This window comes from Leucoraja erinacea, chromosome 5 (assembly GCF_028641065.1).
Source record: "Leucoraja erinacea ecotype New England chromosome 5, Leri_hhj_1, whole genome shotgun sequence".
NCBI classification, from domain to species: domain Eukaryota; kingdom Metazoa; phylum Chordata; class Chondrichthyes; order Rajiformes; family Rajidae; genus Leucoraja; species Leucoraja erinaceus.
The window spans coordinates 91,260,280-91,279,626 of record NC_073381.1 but is presented as its reverse complement, the minus strand read 5'-3'; the positions used below and the strand labels follow the sequence as shown (position 1 = coordinate 91,279,626).

The window sequence follows — 19,347 nt, the reverse complement described above, 5'->3', positions numbered from 1 at the left end:
TGGATGTGGAAAGGATGTTTCCACTAGAGGGAGAGTCTAGGACTAGAGGTCACAGCCTAAGAATGAAAGAACATTCTTTTAGGAAGGAGATGAGAAAGTTCTTTAGTCAGAGGGTGGTGAATCTGTGCAATTTTCTGCCACAGAGGGCAGTGGAGGCCAATTCGCTGGATGTTTTCAAGAGAGAGTTAGATTTAGCTAACGGAATCAAGGGATATGGGGAGAAAGCAGGATTAGGGTACTGATTTTGAATGATCAGCCATGATCATATTGATTGGCTCGAAGCGTCGAATGGCCTATTCCTGCACCTATTTTTTTTAGCGGTTCTATGTCTCTATAAAATCATATGTGATAGGAGTAGAATTAGGTCATTCAGCTCATCAAGTCTACTCCGCCATTCAATCATGGTTGATCTATCTTTCCCTCCTAACCCCATTCTCCTGCCTTTTCCCCATAACCACTGACACCCGTACTAATCAAGAATCTATCTGTCTCTCCCTTAAAAATATCCATTGATTTGGCCTCCACAGCCTTCTGTGGCAAAGAATTCCACAACTCTCTGGGTGAAAAAGTTTCCCTACCCATTATTCTTAAACTGTGACCCCTGGTTCTGGACTCCCCCAACATCGGGAACATTTTTCCTGCATCTAGCCTGTCCAATCCCTTAAGAATTTTATATGTTTCCATAAGATATCCTCTCATCCTTCCAAATTCCAGTCAATCCATTCTTTCATCATATCTCAGTCTCGCCATCCCGGGAATTAACCTGGTGAACCTCCGCTGCACTCCCTCAATAGCGAGAATGTCCTTCTGCAAATTAGGAGCCCATGATATGATCTTATGCTACACGGCGGGTGCGGACATGAAGCTCGTGTGATGGATCGTTAATCTTCCTTGTTGTTCCTCAGGTCTCCTCAGCGTACATGGGAAGAGTGGGACTGTCAGCCACGGGATTTTACAGGTAAACCTCTGTTTGTAGTTTGTTTGGTTGTTTGTCTTTTTGCACAAAGTCTGCGAGCATTGCCACTTTTCATTTCACTGCAGATCTCGTATGTGTATGTGACGAATAAACTTGACTTGACGTGACCTGCGGACACAACATGGGGATGACTGCGAGTTGGGCTCGGGGGATGAACAGAGCAGCAAAATAATCAGACATTTGGCAGACAAAATCTTGCACTGGGGAGTGTTAAGTGGACTTGTCAGGGAGGAACTCAGCGTGACAGACAGCATCTCTGGAGAAAAGGAATAGGTGACGTTTCGGGTCGAGGCACTTCTTCAGGTTCTGGACCCGAAATGTCAACCATTCCTTCTCTCCAGAGATGCTGACTTACTCCAGCTTTTTGTGTCTATCTTCTGCTGAAACCAACATCTGCAGTTCCCTCCTACGCAACGATGTTGATTCAAAGAAAGCAGAAGATCAGAGAGACACACAAGGAACTGCAGATGCTGGAATCTTCAGTAAAACGCAAAGTGCTGGAGGAACTCAGTGACCCAGGCAGCATCTGTGGAGAGAATGGACCGAGGACATTTCGGGATGAGATCCTTCTACAGACTGATTGTAGTAGGGGAGAGAAAGTTGCAAGAGAGGCGGGGGGGAGCAAGGCAAACCCTGGATACAATGAAGGGGAGGGGGGGGTTGATAGGCAGATGGGTGGAGTAGGTGATAAAGGCTAGAGGTGAAAAGGTGACAAGAGATGTCAGGCAAGATTGAGTTTAGTTTAGTTTATTGTCACGTGTACCGAGGTACAGTTTTTTTGTTGCAGGCTAACAGCCAGTGGAAAGATAATCCATGAATATAATCGAGCCGTCCACAGTGTATATAGAAACATAGAAACATAGAAATTAGGTGCAGGAGTAGGCCATTCGGCCCTTCGAGCCTGCACCGCCATTCAATATGATCATGGCTGATCATCCAACTCAGTATCCTGTACCTGCCTTCTCTCCATACCCCCTGATCCCCTTGGCCACAAGGGCCACATCTAACTCCCTCTTAAATATAGCCAATGAACTGGCCTCAACTACCCTCTGTGGCAGAGAGTTCCAGAGATTCACCACTCTCTGTGTGAAAAAAGTTCTTCTCATCTCGGTTTTAAAGGATTTCCCCCCTTATCATTAAGCTGTGACCCCTTGTCCTGGACTTCCCCAACATCGGGAGCAATCTTCCTGCATCTAGCCTGTCCAACCCCTTAAGAATTTTGTAAGTTTCTATAAGATCCCCTCTCAATCTCCGAAATTCTAGAGAGTATAAACCAAGTCTATCCAGTCTTTCTTCATAAGACAGACCTGACATCCCAGGAATCAGTCTGGTGAACCTTCTCTGCACTCCCTCTATGGCAATAATGTCCTTCCTCAGATTTGGAGACCAAAACTGCACGCAATACTCCAGGTGTGGTCTCACCAAGACTCTGTACAACTGCAGTAGAACCTCTCTGCTCCTATACTCAAATCCTTTTGCTATGAAAGCAACATACCATTCGCACAGATACATGATAAAGGGAATAACGTGATTAACGTTTAGTGCAAGATAAAGCCCAGTAAAGTCCGATCAAAGACGATGTGTGGGGTATAAAGCCAGAGGGAGGGATATTGATGGAAGGGGAGGAGGCAGGGGTAAAGATGAGGGGTGGAGCGCTCCAGGCCTTCTGGAGAGGTGCCCGATCCAGGCGAGCCCCAGGCTGCTGTAGGGCCTCCAGCCGCCGCCTTCCTTGGTCGTGTGGATCGTCCTGAGAACCTTCGTCCCCTTCCTCGCCCATCCACCTTTGGATCCCTTCCACAGCTGACCTTGAAGGTGCGGAAGGCCAGAACCTGGTTCCCTCTCCTACCGGCCTTGCTCTTTGAGTCCGTCATCATCGCCAGCTCCCTCCTCTGGCATTTTAATTTTTTTTTTAAATGTCTTTACAAAAATGAAATTTAATCAATTATTACATTAATAATATATACAATGTGAAACAATACCAAACAAACCCACTGCCATAATACAAAATCACCTAATTAACTAAACAAGTATTTGTAAATGTCAAATATACAAACAGCTTGAGCGGCACGGTGGCGCAGCGGTAGAGTTGCAGCCGTACAGTGCTTGCAGTGCTGGAGACCCGGGTTCGATCCCAACTACGGGTGCTGTCTGTACGGAGTTTGTACGTTCTCCCTGTGACCGCGTGGGTTTTCTCCGGGTGCTCCGGTTTCCTCCCACACTCCAAAGACGTACAGGTTTGTAAGCTAATTGGCTTGGTATAAGTGTAAATTGTCCCTAGTGTTGTAGGACAGTGTAATGCCCCTGTCCCACTTAAGAGACCTGAACGGAAACCTCTGGAAACTTTGCGCCCCACGCAAGGTTTCCGTGCAGTTCCTGGAGGTTTTTGTCAGTCTCCCTACCTGCTTCCACCACCTACAACCTACGGCAACCACCTGCAACCTCCGGAAACCGCACGGAAACCTTGGGTGGAACGCAAAGTCTCCAGAGGTTTCCGTTCAGGTTTCCTAAGTGGGACGGGGCTTTAGTGTTCGGGGATCGCCAGTCGGCACGGACTCGGTGGGCCGATGGACCTGTTTCCGCGCTGTATCTCTAAACAAAACTGAACTGAACTGAACTGACACAGATCAATGTTCCCTGGACAGGACTCCTGATCTGAACTATGATTGGAAAGAGAACAGGGGGAAACTTTACAGTTACTTCAGTTACGGCGTGGCCAGCTCAGAGGTGGAAGTTGACTGTCTCACCGGGGACCACAAGGTAAGACGTCTGAATCAGGAACAGGCGGCACAGTGGCGCAGCGGTAGAGTTGCTGCCTTACAGCGCCAGAGTGTCGGGTTCGGTTGTCTGAGTCTGAAGAAAGATCTCGAACCGAAACGTCGCCCATCCTTTTACTCCAGTGATGCTGCCTGACCCGCTGAGCTCCAGCACTTTGCATCCATATCCGGGTTCGATTCGATCCTGAGCAGACACTTAGCTCATCGAGCCTGTTCCACCATTTTTGGAATTTTTGGAACAGTTAAATCAGTGAAGCAACTTTCTCACAGGCCCCTTCTTTTAAGGCCTTAAGGAATCCATCAGATCTCGGACACTGATCTAGTTTATGGTTCATACGTGATAGGAGCAGAATTAGGCCATTCGGCCCATTAATCTACTCCGCCATTCAATCATGGCTGATCTATCTCTCCCTCTTAACCCCATTTTCCTGCCTTCCCCCCATAACCTCTGACACCCGCACTAATCACAAATCTATCTTTCTCTGCCTTAAAATCATCCATTGACTTGGCTTCCACGGCCTTCTGTGGCAATAAATTCCATAGAGTCGCCACCCTCTGACTAAAGAACTTCCTCCTCATCTCCTTCCTAAAGGAACGTCCTTTGATTCTGAGGCTATGACCTCTAGTCCTAGACTCTCCCACTAGTGGAAACATCGTCTCCACATCCACTCTATCCAAGCCTTTCACTATTCTGTACGTTTCATTCTTCATTCTACACTCCAGCGAGTACAGGCCCAGTGCCGACAAACGTTCATCATAGGTTAACCCACTCATTCCAACAACTCCAGTAGTTTGCATGGGACCACATCTCTGGTAAGGGCTGTGGTCCCATGCCGGAGACCCGGGTTCGATCCTTACGGGTGCTGTCTGTCCGGAGTATGCACGTTCTCCCCGTGACAACATAGGTTTTCTCCGGGTGCTCCGGTATCCTCTCACACTCCAAAGATGTACAGGTTTATAGGTTAATTGGCATTGGTAAAAATTGTAAATTGTTCCTAATGTGTGTAGGATAATGGTAATGTATGGGGAGATGGCTGGTCGGCGCAGACTCGGTGGGCTGAAGGGCCTGTTTCCGCGCTGTATCTCTAAACTAAACTAAGACATTGATTGAGAGATAAAGCAGGGGAACAGGCCCTTCGGCCCAATGAATCCATGCCGACCATTGATCACCCACTCACCCAAGTTCATGGCTAACATTACATTTGCTAATTCCTTAATCTAACTTCCCCAGTTTTTAAAAATTGAATTGATTGAAAGATGGAGCATTTGGATACAACGCCGGAGGAAGGAACTGCTGAAGAAGGGTCTCGACCTTAAACGTCACCCATTCCGCCTCTCCAGAGATTCTGCCTGTCCCGCTGAGTTACTCCAGCGTTTTGTGTCAATCTATGGATACACTACCTCCTGGCCACCGAGTCCATGCCGACCATCGATCACCTGCCCACACTAGTTCTACGTTATCCCACATTCCCACACACTAGGGAGTAATTTTACAAGAGGGCCAATTAACCCACAAACCCACACGTGTTTGGGACGTGGGAGGAAACCGGAGCACCCGAAGGAAACCCACGCGGTCACTGGGAGAACGTGCAAACTGCACACACCGGCAACACCCCAGGTCGGGATCGAGCGCGTGGTCTCTGGCGGTGTGAGGCAGCGGCTCCACCCGCTGCACCACTGTGACGGGCTGCTTGTATCCACTGTAATGCACGCTGATGATGGGTGCTGGTTAATCCCACCGTAACCCCAGACTCTGTTTGATTTCAGAACCTGCGCACGGATATCGTAATGGACGTGGGACTGAGCCTGAACCCGGCGGTGGACATTGGGCAGGTGAGCAAGAGGCAACACTGGGGAAACGGCCACGATTCCTGGATCTCGGCCTGTCCAAGATGGGTCTACAATCATCACTTTGCTCATTTTCAGTTTAGTTCAGAGATACAGCATGGAAACAGACCCTTCGACCCACTGAGTGCACCCAGACCCATGTTCACCTGTACACTCGCTCTAACCTACACACTAGAGATTACGTACAGAAGACAATTAACCTACAAACCTGTATGGCTTTAGAGTGTGGGAGGAAACCGGAGCACCCGGAGACGGGAGCATTTGTAGGTTAAATGGCTCTCTGTAAATTGTCGCTAGTGTGTAGGGAGTGGAGGATGAAAGGGAATAACATAGAACTAGTGTGAACGGGTGATCAATGGTCGGCATGGACTTGTTGGGCTGAAGGGCCTGTTTCCGTGGGTTGTCTCAATCAATTCAATTGTTTTGTTTTACTGTTGGACTCATTTAATTAAATCAATTTCTATGGGTTATTGATTGGGGAAGATCAGCCATGATCACAATGAATGGCTCGAAGGGCCGAATGGCCTCCTCCTGCACCTATTTTCTACGTTCTATGTTTCTAAAGAATAAGCAAAAGCAATATTAGCCATAAACTAGTGTGAATGGGTGATCGATGGTCAGCATGACTTGTTGGGCTGAATGGCCTGTTTCTATGCTGTATCTCCAAACTGAACTAGAGTGAAGGGAGAGAAACGGCAGGCAGAATATAGTCTTCAACATTGGTACTTCCCCAGACGGTATCTCAGCGACACACGTTGATCCATCTCGTTGAAGCTTTCTCTATTCAAGTGCCTCTCAAAGCCTCAAAGTGCAGTGTGCAGCATCTCCACAGGGTGGCGCACCTGGTAGAGCCAAAATGCTTGAGTTACTCAACGGGACAGGCAGCATCTCTGGAGAGAAGGAATGGGTGACGTTTCGGGTCGAGACCCTTCTTCTGACTGATCAGGGGCGTGGGTGGGATAAAGATAGAATGTAGGCGGAGACAGTAAGACTGGTGGGAGAACTGGGAAGGGGGAGGAGATGGAGAGAGAGAGAGAAAGCAAGGGCTATCTGAAGTTGGAGAAGTCAATGTTCATACCGCTGGGGTGTAAACTACCCAAGCGAAATATCAGGTACCGGGAGATCAGGTAGGTAACTTCAGCATTTCAACTCCCCCTCCCATCACCAATCTGACCTTTCTGTCCTGGGCCTCCTCCATTGTCAGAGTGAGGCCCAGCGCAAATCGGAGGAACAGCACCTCATATTTCACTTGGGTAGTTTACACCCCGGCGGTATGAACATTGAATTCTCTAACTTCAAATAGCCCTTGCTCTCCCCATCTCCTTCCCTTTCCCAGATCTCCCACTAGTCTTTTACTGTTTCCGACCACATTCTATCTTTGTCCCGCCCCCTACCCTGACATCAGTCTGAAGAAGGGTCTCGACCCGAAACGTCACCCATTCCTTTTCTCCACAGGTGCTGCCTGTCCCCCCTGAGTTACTCCAGCATTTTGTGTCTACCTTCGATTTAAACCTGCATCTGCAGTTCTTTCTTACACATCTGGTAGAGCCATCGCCTCATGGCTCCAAGGAGGCGGGTTTGACCCTGACCTCCGCTGCCGTCTGTGTGGGGTTTGCACGTTCATAGAAACGTAGGAACATAGCGAAGAAGGTGCAGGAGTAGACCATTCGGCCCTTTGAGCCAGCACCGCCATTCAATATGATCAGGGCTGATCATCTCAAATCAGTAGCCCGTTCCTGCTTTTTCCCCCACATCCCTTGATTCCGTTAGCCCTCGGAGCTAAATCTTAAGAATTCAATCCTTGTGTCACTGTGAGTCTCCCACCCGCACACAGCCTGGGTGATCCGGTTTCCTCCCACATTCTCAAGACCTGCTGGTGGACTAGACAGCCATGTAAAGGATCATAAGGGGATCAGGAAGTAATGGGTCATGAGAGAAACCACAGTTCCACAAGAAGACGGGGAGTGGGGCAATGGGGCTGAGGCGGTTGGCTCCGCTGCTTGAGGAGTTTGAAGTTTGATCTCTCCGCCAATCCCCTGGGGCTCTGTGGCAAAAGAGCTCGTTTTACCACCACCCGCGAAAGACAAAAGAGGGGGGGAGGTAAGGGGTGAATAGGTTGTGGACAGACACAAAATGCTGGAGTAACTCAGCGGGACAGGCAGCATCTCTGGAGAGAAGGGATGGGTGACGTTTCGGGTCGAGACCCTTCTTCTGACTGAGAGTCAGGTGAATAGGCTGTGTTTGTTGGGAGTTGGCTATACTGACTCAATCTCACTCTGTCTATCTCTCATACTCTATTTTTCTCTCCCTCTCTCTCTATCCCCTCTCTATTTCCCTGTCTTTTTCCCTCCCCTTCTCTCCCTGTATCTCTCTCCATCTTTCACTATCCCTCTCTGTCTCGTTCTCTCTCTCTCCCTCTGCCTCTCTCTCTCTCCCTCCCTCTTGTCTCTATCTCTCCCCTCTCTGTCTCACTCTCTCTCTCATTCTCTGTGTCTCCCTACACTCCCCCTCCATCCCTCTCCCATCCCCTGCCTCCCAATCTCCTTTCTCTCCCTCTCCCTCCCTCTCTCTCCCCCTTCTTCTCTCCGTCCCCCTCTCTCCTTCTGTCTCTCCCCTACCCTCTTTCCCCTTTCTGTCTCCCCCTCCCCCTCTCCCCCTCCCTCTCCCCCTCACTCCCTCCCTCTCCCCCCCTCTCCCTCACTCCCCTCTCCCTCCTCTCCCTCCCCCCCCTCCTCACCCCCCCTCCCTCTCTCCCTCTCTGACCCTCTCACCCCTCTCCCTCTTCCTCCTCCTCTCCACCCCTCCCCCTACCCCCTCTCTCCCTCCTCTCCTCCCTCCCTCTCCCCCTCTACTCTCTCCCCCCTCTCTCACTCCCCCTCTCCTCTCCCTCCCCCTCCCGCTCCCTCTCCCTCTCTCACTCACCTCGTCCTCTCTCACTGCCCCCTCTCTCTCTCTCTCCATTTCTCCCCCCCCCCCCCTCCCTCCCCCCCCCCTCCCCCCCCCCCCCCCTCCCTCTCCCCCCTCCCTCTCCCTCTCCCCCCCCTCTCCCTCTCCCTCTACCAGGTGGAAGGAGCCTTTGCCCAGGGTCTGGGTCTCTTCACTCTGGAGGAGTTGCGTTATTCTCCGGACGGAGTCCTGTACACACGGGGTCCGGGCAGCTACAAGATCCCGGCGGCTGGCGACATTCCTGCCCGGTTCAACGTGTCCCTGCTTCGGGAAGCTCCCAACAAGAAAGCCATCTATTCATCCAAGGTGACTGCAGGACATTTGCTGCTTAACCCACAGAGGGAGCTGCTTTCAAAGCAAAGTTGCCAAACCGACTGGGAGTTAGCATTTAACTGAAGATATTTGTTGAATATACATGATGTTCGTGAATGGTGTGATTCTTTTCAGCAACAGTTTAAAAATGAAGTTTTTGTTAAACGTTGAACTTCATCCCAGGCTGTGAACAGGATCTATAGAAGGGATGCATCAGATGTATGCTGCTGACATAATAGTCTGAAGAAGGGTCCCGCCAGAAACATTGCCTATCCATGCCCTCCACAGATGCTGCCTGGCCCGCTGAGTTACTCCAGCACTTTGTGTCTTTCCTTGCCAAACCAACATCTGCAGTTCCTAGTTTCTCAATGTAGGATGATCCCCGGAAGATGTTAAATAACAGTACAGCACAGGAAGAGGCCCTTCAGCCCACAAGGTCTGTGCCGAACATGATGCCAAGACCCACCCACCCACCTCCTGTGCATAATCCCTCCATTCCCTGCATGTCCATTTGTCTATCCTAAAGCCTCTTAAACGCCACTATTGTATCTTCCTCCACCACCACCCCTAGCAGTGTGTTCCAGGCACCCACCACCCTCTGTGTAAAAGACTTGCCCCCGCACATCTCCTTTAAACTTTCCTGTCACTGGAAAGCTATGCCCTCCAGTAGCGCAGCGGGTAGAGCTGCTGCCTCACAGCGCGAGAGACCCGGGTGCCGTCTGTACGGAGTTTGCACGTTCTCCCCGTGACCTGCGTGGGGTTTTCCCCACGATCTCCGGTTTCCTCCCACACTCCAAAGATGGCTAATTGGCTTGGGATAAATATAAATTGTCCCTGGTGTGTGTAGGATAGTGTTAATGTGCGGGGATCGCTGGTCGGAGCGGACCCGGTGGGCCCAAGGGCCAGTTTCAGCGCTGCGTCTCTAAACTAAACTAAATTAGTCTTTGACGTTTCCATCCTGGGGAAAAGGTTCAGACTATCTACCCCATCTATGCCTCCCATAATTATATATACTTCCACCAGATCTCCCCTCAAACTCTTGTTCTAGAGAAAACTATCCAACTAGGTCCAAGTGTAATATGACACACAAAGTGTTTTGGGAACTCAGCAGGTCAAGCAGCATCTGTGGAGGGAATGGACAGCTCTGGGTCCCTCTTCACACTGGTTGTAATAGGAGGAGGAAGCTGGAGGACAAAGTCTGGTGAGTGATAGGTGGATACAGGTGAGCGGGGAGGAAGGGTGGTTGATGGGTGGAGGTGAATAGGAGACAAAGGGGAGTCAGGTAAGGAGAGGAGACAAATGTAAAGCCAGTGGGAGGGATTTGGGTGGAAGGGAGCGGTGGGAGGGGAGTGGGGGTGAAATAATGGCTGGACAGTGAGAGGGTGGGGTGGACACTGGGCTGTCAGGGCTTTGCAAGGAACTTTTGGAGGGATGAATGTAAGTGAATCACTACGCTAAGGTAAGATTGGTGGGGATTGGTGTGAGTGATCCACTAGCTTGGGCTGTGGTGTGTTTATTGGACGGATGGGTGAGTGATCCACTGGTGTGTTTATTGGTGGGATGTGAGTGATCCACTGGGATCTGTTGTGTTTATTGGGATGTGAGTGATCCACTGGGATCTGCTGTGTTTATTGGAGGGATGGGTGGGTGATCCACTGGTGTGTTTATTGGTGGGGTGGATGGGTGATCCACTGGGATCTGGTTGGTGGGATGTGAGTGATCCACTGGGATCTGGTGTGTTTATTGGGGGGTGGATGATCCACTGGGATCTGGTGTGTTTATTGGGATGTGAGTGATCCACTTGGATCTGGTCTGTTTATTGGTGGGATGTGAGTGATCCACTGGGATCTGTTGTGTTTCCAACAGGCCGTCGGGGAGCCCCCTCTGTTTCTTGCCGCCTCCATATTCTTTGCCATCAAGGATGCGGTGGCCGCCAGCAGGACTGGGGCCGGAGCCATGGAGCCGTTCCGTCTAGACAGCCCGGCCACGCCAGACAGGATACGACTCGCCTGCACCGACTTCCTCACCCAGATGGTACGTAGGGCCGGGCCGGGGGGGAGGAGTGGACAGAGGGGGTGGGCTGGAACCTTCCTCACCGTCCCAATGCCAACATTGCCCACACACTCAGCCTTCTCACTCTGTATCTTCCCCTCTGTTATCATGCTTCTGAACGGCGCTTCCACTAGCTAGGGTACTGTCCGATTCACCTCTACCCCATTGCGGACATTGGACTTTGTCTCAGTCAGAAGCCTGATAACACAGGGGAAGAAGCTGTTCCTGAATCTGGTGGTGCTCACTTTCAAGCTTCTGTACCTTCTGCCGGACGGGAGCGGGGAGAGGAAGGAGGAATGACCGGGGTGGGACAAGTCTTTGATTGTGTCGGCTGCTTTCCCGAGGCAGCGTGAAGTGGAGATGGAGTCGATGGTGGGGAGTGTGGTCTGTGTGTGTGACGGACTGGGCTACATCCATTTTGCGTACAGTTTTGGTCTCCTAATCTGAAGAAAGACATTCTTGCCATAGAGGGAGCACAGAGAAGGTTCACCAGACTGATTCCTGGGATGGCAGGACTTTCATATGAAGAAAGACTGGATATACTCGGCTTGTAATCGCTAGAATTTAGAAGATTGAGGGGGGATCTTATAGAAACTTACAAAATTCTTAAGGGGTTGGACAGGCCAGATGCAGGAAGATTGTTCCTGATGTTGGGGAAGTCAAGAACAAGGGGTCACAGTTTAACGATAAGGGGGAAATCTTATAGGACCGAGATGAGAAAAGCATTTTTCACACAGAGAGTGGTGAATCTGTGGAATTCCCTGCCACAGAAGGTAATTGAGGCCAATTCATTGGCTATATTTAAGAGGGAGTTAGATGTGGCTAAAGGGATCAGGGGGTATGGAGAGAAGGCAGGTACTGGATACTGAGTTGGATGATCAGCCATGATCATATTGAATGGCGGTGCAGGCTCGAAGGGCCGAATGGCCTACTCCTGCACCTAATTTCTATCCACAACTCTGTACAATTTATTTGCGGTCTTGGGCAGAGCTGTTCCCAAATCAAGCTGTGATGCAGTGTATTTGTACCTACATCTTCAACTGCAGTGTGGATTTCATTGTTTATGTGAAAGTAACAATGGACTTGGTTCTCCTTCCTTCCCCAGTGCCCTCCTGCGGAACCAGGAACCTTTACTCCTTGGAACGTCGAGGTGTAGCCCAAGCCCAGGAGAGGAACGATTCCACCGTGTGCATAAGGCAGCATGGATCATCATTGAGCTGCCCACCCTTCTCCATCGCTCAAAGACCCAGCAACAGAGCCTGGACCTCCAGGCAACCCCTGCGATCATCCCCATCCCACAACACAATAAAACCCCACACCTCCCGCATTCACTGTTCCAGATGTGGCTTGCAGGACACCAAGCATAGACTGGGCAAACCATTCACCAGACACCTGCGCTCGGTCCGCCAAGGCCCGCTGGATCTCCCAGTTGCTCCCCTTCCCATCCCTACATTGTTCTTTCTGTTCTGGGCCTCCTCCATTGTCAGAGTGAGGCCACACGCAAGCTGGAGGAACAGCACCTCATATTGCACTTGGGCAGCCGACAACCCCATGGTGGAAACATTGAAGTCTCCAATTTCAAGTAATACCACCCCAACCTCCACCCCCTCTGTTTCCTATACCACCCACTCTTGCCATCTCCCAACCTCCCATCCTAAACTCCAGCAAGTACAGGTCCAGTGCCATCAAGCATTCAGCTATCTAGGTATCTATCCACCTATGTTTCCAATGTTCAAGAATTTTGTTCCTGTTGATGTTTGAAGAAGGGAGTTTCAAAGATTTCAAAGAGAGGAAGCAAAATATCCACCTCATCCCCTTTGCCTGCATGTGATCCATATCCCTCCATTCCCTGCCTATCTAAAAGCCTCTTAAAAGCCACTATTGTATCAGCCTCCACCACCACCTTTCTCACTGCATTCCAGGCACTCATCAGTCACAGAAGGCTTAAAGCGCGCACCACCAGACTCAGGAACAGCTTCTTCCCCTCTGTTATCAGGCTTCTGAACGGTCCTTCCATGAGCTAGGGTGCCGTCCAATTCACCTCTACCCCATTGCCGACATTGGGCTTTGTCTGTGGAACTGGTGCGCTACAATGCTGAGAACTATATTCTGCACTCTGTATCTTCCCCTTTGCTCTACCTATAGTACTTGGTTTGACTTGATCATATTTATACATAGTATTATCTGATTTCATTAGATTGCAATCAAAACAAAGCTTCACTGACAAGTGACAATAATAAACTTAAACCTACATTGAAGAAAACATAACCTGCACATCTCCTTTAAATGTTTCCACTTAAAACTATTATTTTTAGTCTTTGACATCTCCATTCTGTTTAGTTTAGTTTAGTTTATTGCCACGTGTACCGAGGTACAGTGAAAAGCTTTTTGTTGCGTGCTAACCAGTCAGCAGAAAGACAATACATGATTACAATCGATCCATTTACAGTGTACAGATACATAATTAGGAACTAACACTTAGTGCAAGGTAAAGCCAACAAAGTCCGATCATGGATAGTCCGAGGGTCACCAAAAAGGTAGATAGTAGTTCTGGACTGCTCTCTGGTTGTGGTAAGATGGTTCAGTTGCCTGATAACAACTGAGAAGAAACTGTGCAAAATGCTCTGACTGTCTATCCTATCTATGCCTCTCACAATTTTGATCAGGTCTCACCTCAGCCTCTGGTGCTCCAGAAAAATCAATGCAAGATTGTCCAACCTCTCCTTATAGTTTATGCCCTCTAATCCAGGCAGCACGTGTGTTAGGAATCAAAACTATTGATCATCTATATTACCTGCTAAGGTTCATAACTGGAGCATACTTTTTTTTTCTGTTTGCGTAAATAAAACTCTGCACAATCAAATCTTTGGCAAATTTGGAAAGATTCCCACAAGTTTTCCCGTGCCCTGTTTAAACATTTCCTGGGGATATACAGATTAAACGCGGGGACACAATGTGAACTGCAAGTCATGTGTATGTGGAATGATTTTTATGTAAAAGACATCTACTCACTTCAGCATATGATCAAGTAGTAAATTATAATAAAGAATTCAATGCAAAAAAAAACAATATCATTTCGAACTCTGTATTTCTTGGTTTAGATTTTGTTTTGGGAATTAGAATATCAGTTACTGTCAAGGGATACAAAGACTCGAACAAAAGCCAGAAATATAAATAATACATAAATTAATCATAAATTCACTAAAGGCAGTACAAAGAAAAAAAGACAAAAAATAAAAGTACAAAATACAAAAAGAAGAAAACAAGAGGTGATCCATAGTGTCCCTAAACCTGATTGCTAAACACTTCAACTCCCCCTCCCATTTCCACACTGACCTTTCTGTCCTGAGCCTCCTCCATTGTCAGAGTGAGGACCAATGCAAATTGGAGGAACAGCACATCATATTTCGCTGGGGCAGCTTACACCCCAGCGGTATGAACATTGACTTCTCTAACTTCAAGTAATCCCTGCTTTATCTCTCTCTCTCCATCCCTCCCCCTTCCCAGTTCTCCCACCAGTCTGACTGTCCTCCTGATTACATTTTACCTGTATATGCTTCGTTGTCATCTTCCCCTATCTAACAACGATCTATTCTACATTTCCCTTGACCTTCGTCACTTTTGTTCTCTCATTTTTACACCCTACCCTTCCTTATCTCCGTATCTCCCTCTCCTCTGACTGTCAGTCTGAAGAAGGGTCTCGACCCAAAACGTCGCCCATTCCTTCTCTCCAGAGATGCTGCCTGTCCCGCTGAGTTACTCCAGCATTTTGTTTTCTGTTTTCGGTTGGGTTGCCATCTGTCCGGTATTAGCTGGGACATCCCGTATATTGGGCTAAATTGGTTGGTCCCATACGGGACCGCCCTTGTCCCGTATTTGACTGCTACTACTGTGTAATCACCAGAGGGCACAATTACAGACATCCTAGATCCGATACAACAGCGTGCGTGCGTGTTGCATGTGCTGTTGACGTCCCGCATGAGTAATTCACCTGTCATTCAACCACAGGCCCCCTTATGCACATCACTTGTACGCTATATTATGCCAATTCCTGCCAAAACAAAAGGTTTTCTCACAGAGAGTGGTGAGTCTGTGGAATTCTCTGTCTCAGAGGCAGGTTCTCTGGATGCTTTCAAGAGAGAGCTAGATAGGGCTCTTAAAAATAGCGGAGTCAGGGGATATGGGGAGAAGGCAGGAACGGGGTACTGATTGGGGATGATCAGCCATGATCGCATTGAATGGCGGTGCTGGCTCGAAGGGCCGAATGGCTATTGTCTATTATCTATTGTTTTAGTAACGTCTGTTGTTCGGTCGGTTTGTCTGCAAAAAGGAAAAGACTATGCAGCTATAACAAGCAAAAAAGACATGGGTTTAGGCCGTCAGTGGTGACTTGACGAAGGCCTGTACTTTATGCCGTTGGGAATTTGTCCCTTATTTTGACCTATTGTCCTTTATTTGGGAGTGAGAAACTTGGCAACCCTAGTCTCCAGTGTCCATAAACTAATCCTGTTTATCTTCACTTGTTACACTGCCTGCTCTGCTGCATATTCAAACTACTTCAATGTGTGAGTCTCTGCCACCCCCACCCCCTCAGGCAGCCTGTTCCATATTGTAATCAATATCTAGTTTACAGGTTTAAGGTGGGGGAGGGTGAAATGATTTAATAGGAACCTGAAGGGCAACTTTTATGCACAAAGTGTGGTGGGTGTATGGAACGAGCTGCCAGAGGAGGTAGTTGAGGCTGGGACTATCCCAACATTTAAGAAACATTTGGACAGGTAACTATGCCCTCTGGCCTTGGACAATTTTGGCACTGGGATAAGATTGTCTACTCCAACTTTATGATTTTGAACACCTCTACTAGGTATCTCAACCTCTTCCTCCCCACGGAAGTTAAACTCAGTTAATCTAGTCTCTCATTACTGAAACACACCCGGCAACATCCCCGTGATCCCCATGCATTCTCTACAGCGATAGTGTATGTGTCTGTGTGTGTGTGCACGCGTGTGTGTGTGTGCATGTGAGCGCGTGGGTGTGTGTGTGCGTGTGCGCACATCTGTGTATATGTGTGCGCGTGTCTGTGTGCGTGAATGTGTGCGTCTGTGCGTGTGAGTGTTTATGTGAGTGTGTGTGTGTATCAGCTTAATAATAATAATAATAATATATTTTATTGCCATTGCACACCAGTGCAACGAGATTTAGTATGCAGCTTCCAACCCGATGTAAAAGAAAAGTAAAATAAATAAATAATCTGTGTGACGTGACCATCCGAGGGAGACAGTCCAGGGGGGGTGGGGGCACTCAGCAGGTCCGGTTCAGAGCCGCTATAGCTCTGGGAATAAATCTGTTCCTGGAAGTTCGGGCGTAGAAGGCCTTGTAACGTCTGCCGGAGGGAAGTAGTTCGAACAGTCCGTTACAAGGGTGTGAGGAGTCTTTATGGATGCTGTCGGCCTTCCTGAGGCACCGTGTGTGGTAGATGCCCTCCAAGGCTGGTAGTTGTGTCCCAATGATCTTCTGCGCTCTGTGGACGACGCGCTGAAGAGCTCTCCTCTCCGCCTCCGTGCAGCTGAGATACCACACAGAGATGCCATACGTTAATATGCTCTCTGTGGTGCAGTGGTAGAACGTTGTCAGCAGCTGTTGGGGCAGACCAGTCTTTTTTCCTCAGGAAGAACAGTCGTTGCTGTGCCTTCTTGAACAGCGCAGCGGTGTTGGTGGACCGTGTGAGGTCCTCAGAAATGTGAGTGCCCAGAAACTTAAAGCTGGACACTCTCTCCACACTTTCCCCGTAAGTCTGGGGTGTATTCTCTATTATGGGACCTCCTGAAGTCAATAATCAGCTCCTTGGTCTTGGAGGTGTTTAGTGACAAGTTGTTACGTGCGCACCAGTCCGCCAGGTTCTGCACCTCCGCTCTGTATTTTGTTTCATCACCGTTGGTGATCAGCCCAATCACTGTTGTGTCGTCTGCAAACTTCACGATGGTGTTGGTGTCGAATGCAGGAACACAGTCGTGAGTGAAGAGGAAGTCATGGGGCTTAGTACACAGCCCTGTGGTGTGCCGGTGCTCAGGGTGATAGTGGAGGACAGGTGCGGGCCCAGTCTCACTGCCTGCGGTCGCTCTGTCAGAAAGTTCAGGATCCAATCGCATATCGGCGAGCTGAGGCCTAGCTGGTGGGGTTTGGTGGTGAGCTTGGTGGGGATGACCCTATTGAATGCAGAGCTATAGTCAATGAAGAGCATCCTCACGTACGTGCCCTGTCTGTCCAGGTGAGTCAGGACAGTGTGAAGAGCCAGAGAGATGGCATCCTCTGTTGATCTATTTGCCTGTATGCAAATTGATGAGAGTCCAGTGAGGCAGGGATGCTGGATTTGATATGGGAGAGGACCAGCCTTTCGAAGCACTTCATTGGGATTGGAGTTAGGGCAACCGGGCGGTAGTCGTTCAGGTTGGTGACTTTAGACTTTTTCGGCACCGGCACTATGGTGGCTGTTTTCAGGCACTTGGGGACCGTTTGCAGAGATAGAGACAGATTGAAGATTCTCGTGAATACCTTCGCCAGCCAGTGTGATATCACCGTAGGGGCAGGCGGGGCTGCTCTTGTAGTCAGTGATGTCCCTGACACCCTGCCACATGCTCCTGGTGTCCGCGGTTTTGAAGTGGTCTTCCACCCTTTGCCTGTGGATGTCTTTGGCCTTATTTATGCCTTTGTTCAGGTTCGACCTGGCCGCACTGTAGGTAGAAGTGTCCCTGGATTTAAAGGCATTGTTGCGTGCCCTTAGCAGTTTCTGAACCTCCTTGTTCATCCAGGGTTTCCGGTTTGGGAACATCTTTATTTTCTTGTCCACTGTGACAGTCTCCACACAGCAGTTGATGTAGGAGAGCACAGTGGATGTGTACTGCTCCAAGTCTACCTCTGTACCACTGGTTGCCTGTTGTGCAAACAGGTCCCAGTCGGTGCGATCAAAGCAGTCCTGGAGCTGTAGAGTGGCGTCTTCGGGCCATATTTTGACCGTCCTTATTGCAGGTTTGGTCTTGCGGATGAGGGGTTTGTATGCAGGCAGTAGAAACAATGAGAGGTGATCGGATTGCCCCAGGGATGGGCAGGGGAGAGCTCTGTAAGCATCCTTGATTTTGGTGAACACTTTATCCAGCGTGTTTGAACCCCTGGTAGGGCACTGCACATGCTGGTGTAATTAGCGGAGTGCGGCTCGTAGGTCGACCTGATTAAAGTCCCCTGCAACAATGAAGGCACCGTCGGGGTGAGCATCCTGCTGCTTACTGATGGCCGAGTGCAGCTGTTAGCGCTAGGTTAGCATTAGCCTGTGGTGGGATGTATATGGCCATGATGAGAACCATAGTAAACTCCCGAGGCAGGTAAAACGGCCTACATTTAAGCAGTAGGTATTCCAGGTCTGGGGAACAGTAGCTCTCTACTGCAGTGTGGTTGGTGCACCAGTCATTGTTGATGTAGATGCAGAGCCCGCCACCCTTGCTCTTACCGGAGTCCTTTGTTCTATCAGCACCATGCAGTGACTGGTTGGTTAGGTCCACAGCCCCATCGGGAACCAGCTCGCTGAGCCAGGTCTCTGTGAAGATCAGCACACAGCAGTCTTTCTGGGATCGTTGGGTGTTGATCCAGAGCCTCGCCTCATCCAGCTTGTTGGTGAGTGACCGGACATTCGCGAGAAAGACGCTTGGGAGCGATGGTCTTTGTGGAGCCCTCCGTAGCCTGTCCTGCACCCCCGCTCGCTTTCCACGTTTCTGCTTTCGCTCCCGGCGCTTGCTCCGTCTCCTACCCTCCGGAGTGGTGATCCAGGGGACTGTTCTGCCCAGCTCCATCGGGATTTTGGTAAGGGTTCTGTAGTACTCACAAGCCAGTTTCTCGCAGCCACGTGCGATATTGAGCAGTTCCGTGCGGCTCCATGTGCGACCCGTCGGGATTGCGATGCGGGTCCTGGATTTCCTCGTCCTGGAGGTGAGTTTCTTCCTATGGTTTCTGGGGTTACTAGGGGTTCTGAGGTTTTTAATTACCTTACTTTCACAGCCGCGTTCGGTACCGGGCTGCTCCGAGTTAACTCGGACTTGGGAGCGCAAAGCCGCTGCGTCTGAACGCGCCGCCATCTTCAGGTGATTGAGCCTCGTGTTTATGTGAGTGTGTGCGTGTGAGTGTGTTTATGTGAGTGTGTGTGTTTGTGCGTGTGTGTAAGTGTGTGTGTGTAAGTGTGTTTATGTGAGTGTTTGTGTTTGTGCGTGTGTGTAAGTGTGTATGTGTGTGTGAGTGTGTGTAAGTGAGTTTGAGTATGTATGTGTATGAGCGAGCGTGTGTGAGTGTGTGCACGCATGTGTGTGCGCGTGCGCATGTGTGTGAGCGCGTGTGAATTTGTGTGTTTGTGTGTGTGTGTGTGTGTGTGTGTGTGTGTGTGTGTGTGTGTGTGTG

At 49.5% G+C, this 19,347-nt stretch overlaps 1 protein-coding gene across 1 annotated transcript in view; it reads left to right on the top strand.

The window, feature by feature from the left end:
• The window catches only part of LOC129697556 (xanthine dehydrogenase/oxidase-like), a 77,502-nt gene extending 63,508 nt beyond the window's left edge, over positions 1–13,994 (top strand). Inside the window, exons 33-38 of the mRNA XM_055636224.1 lie at positions 906–958; positions 3,619–3,733; positions 5,518–5,583; positions 8,662–8,850; positions 10,723–10,890; positions 12,014–13,994. Coding sequence (XP_055492199.1) covers positions 906–958; positions 3,619–3,733; positions 5,518–5,583; positions 8,662–8,850; positions 10,723–10,890; positions 12,014–12,064 — 642 coding nt within the window. The 3' untranslated portion in view covers positions 12,065–13,994. The remainder of the gene's footprint in view (positions 1–905; positions 959–3,618; positions 3,734–5,517; positions 5,584–8,661; positions 8,851–10,722; positions 10,891–12,013) is intronic.
• Positions 13,995–19,347: the final 5,353 nt, after the last annotated feature.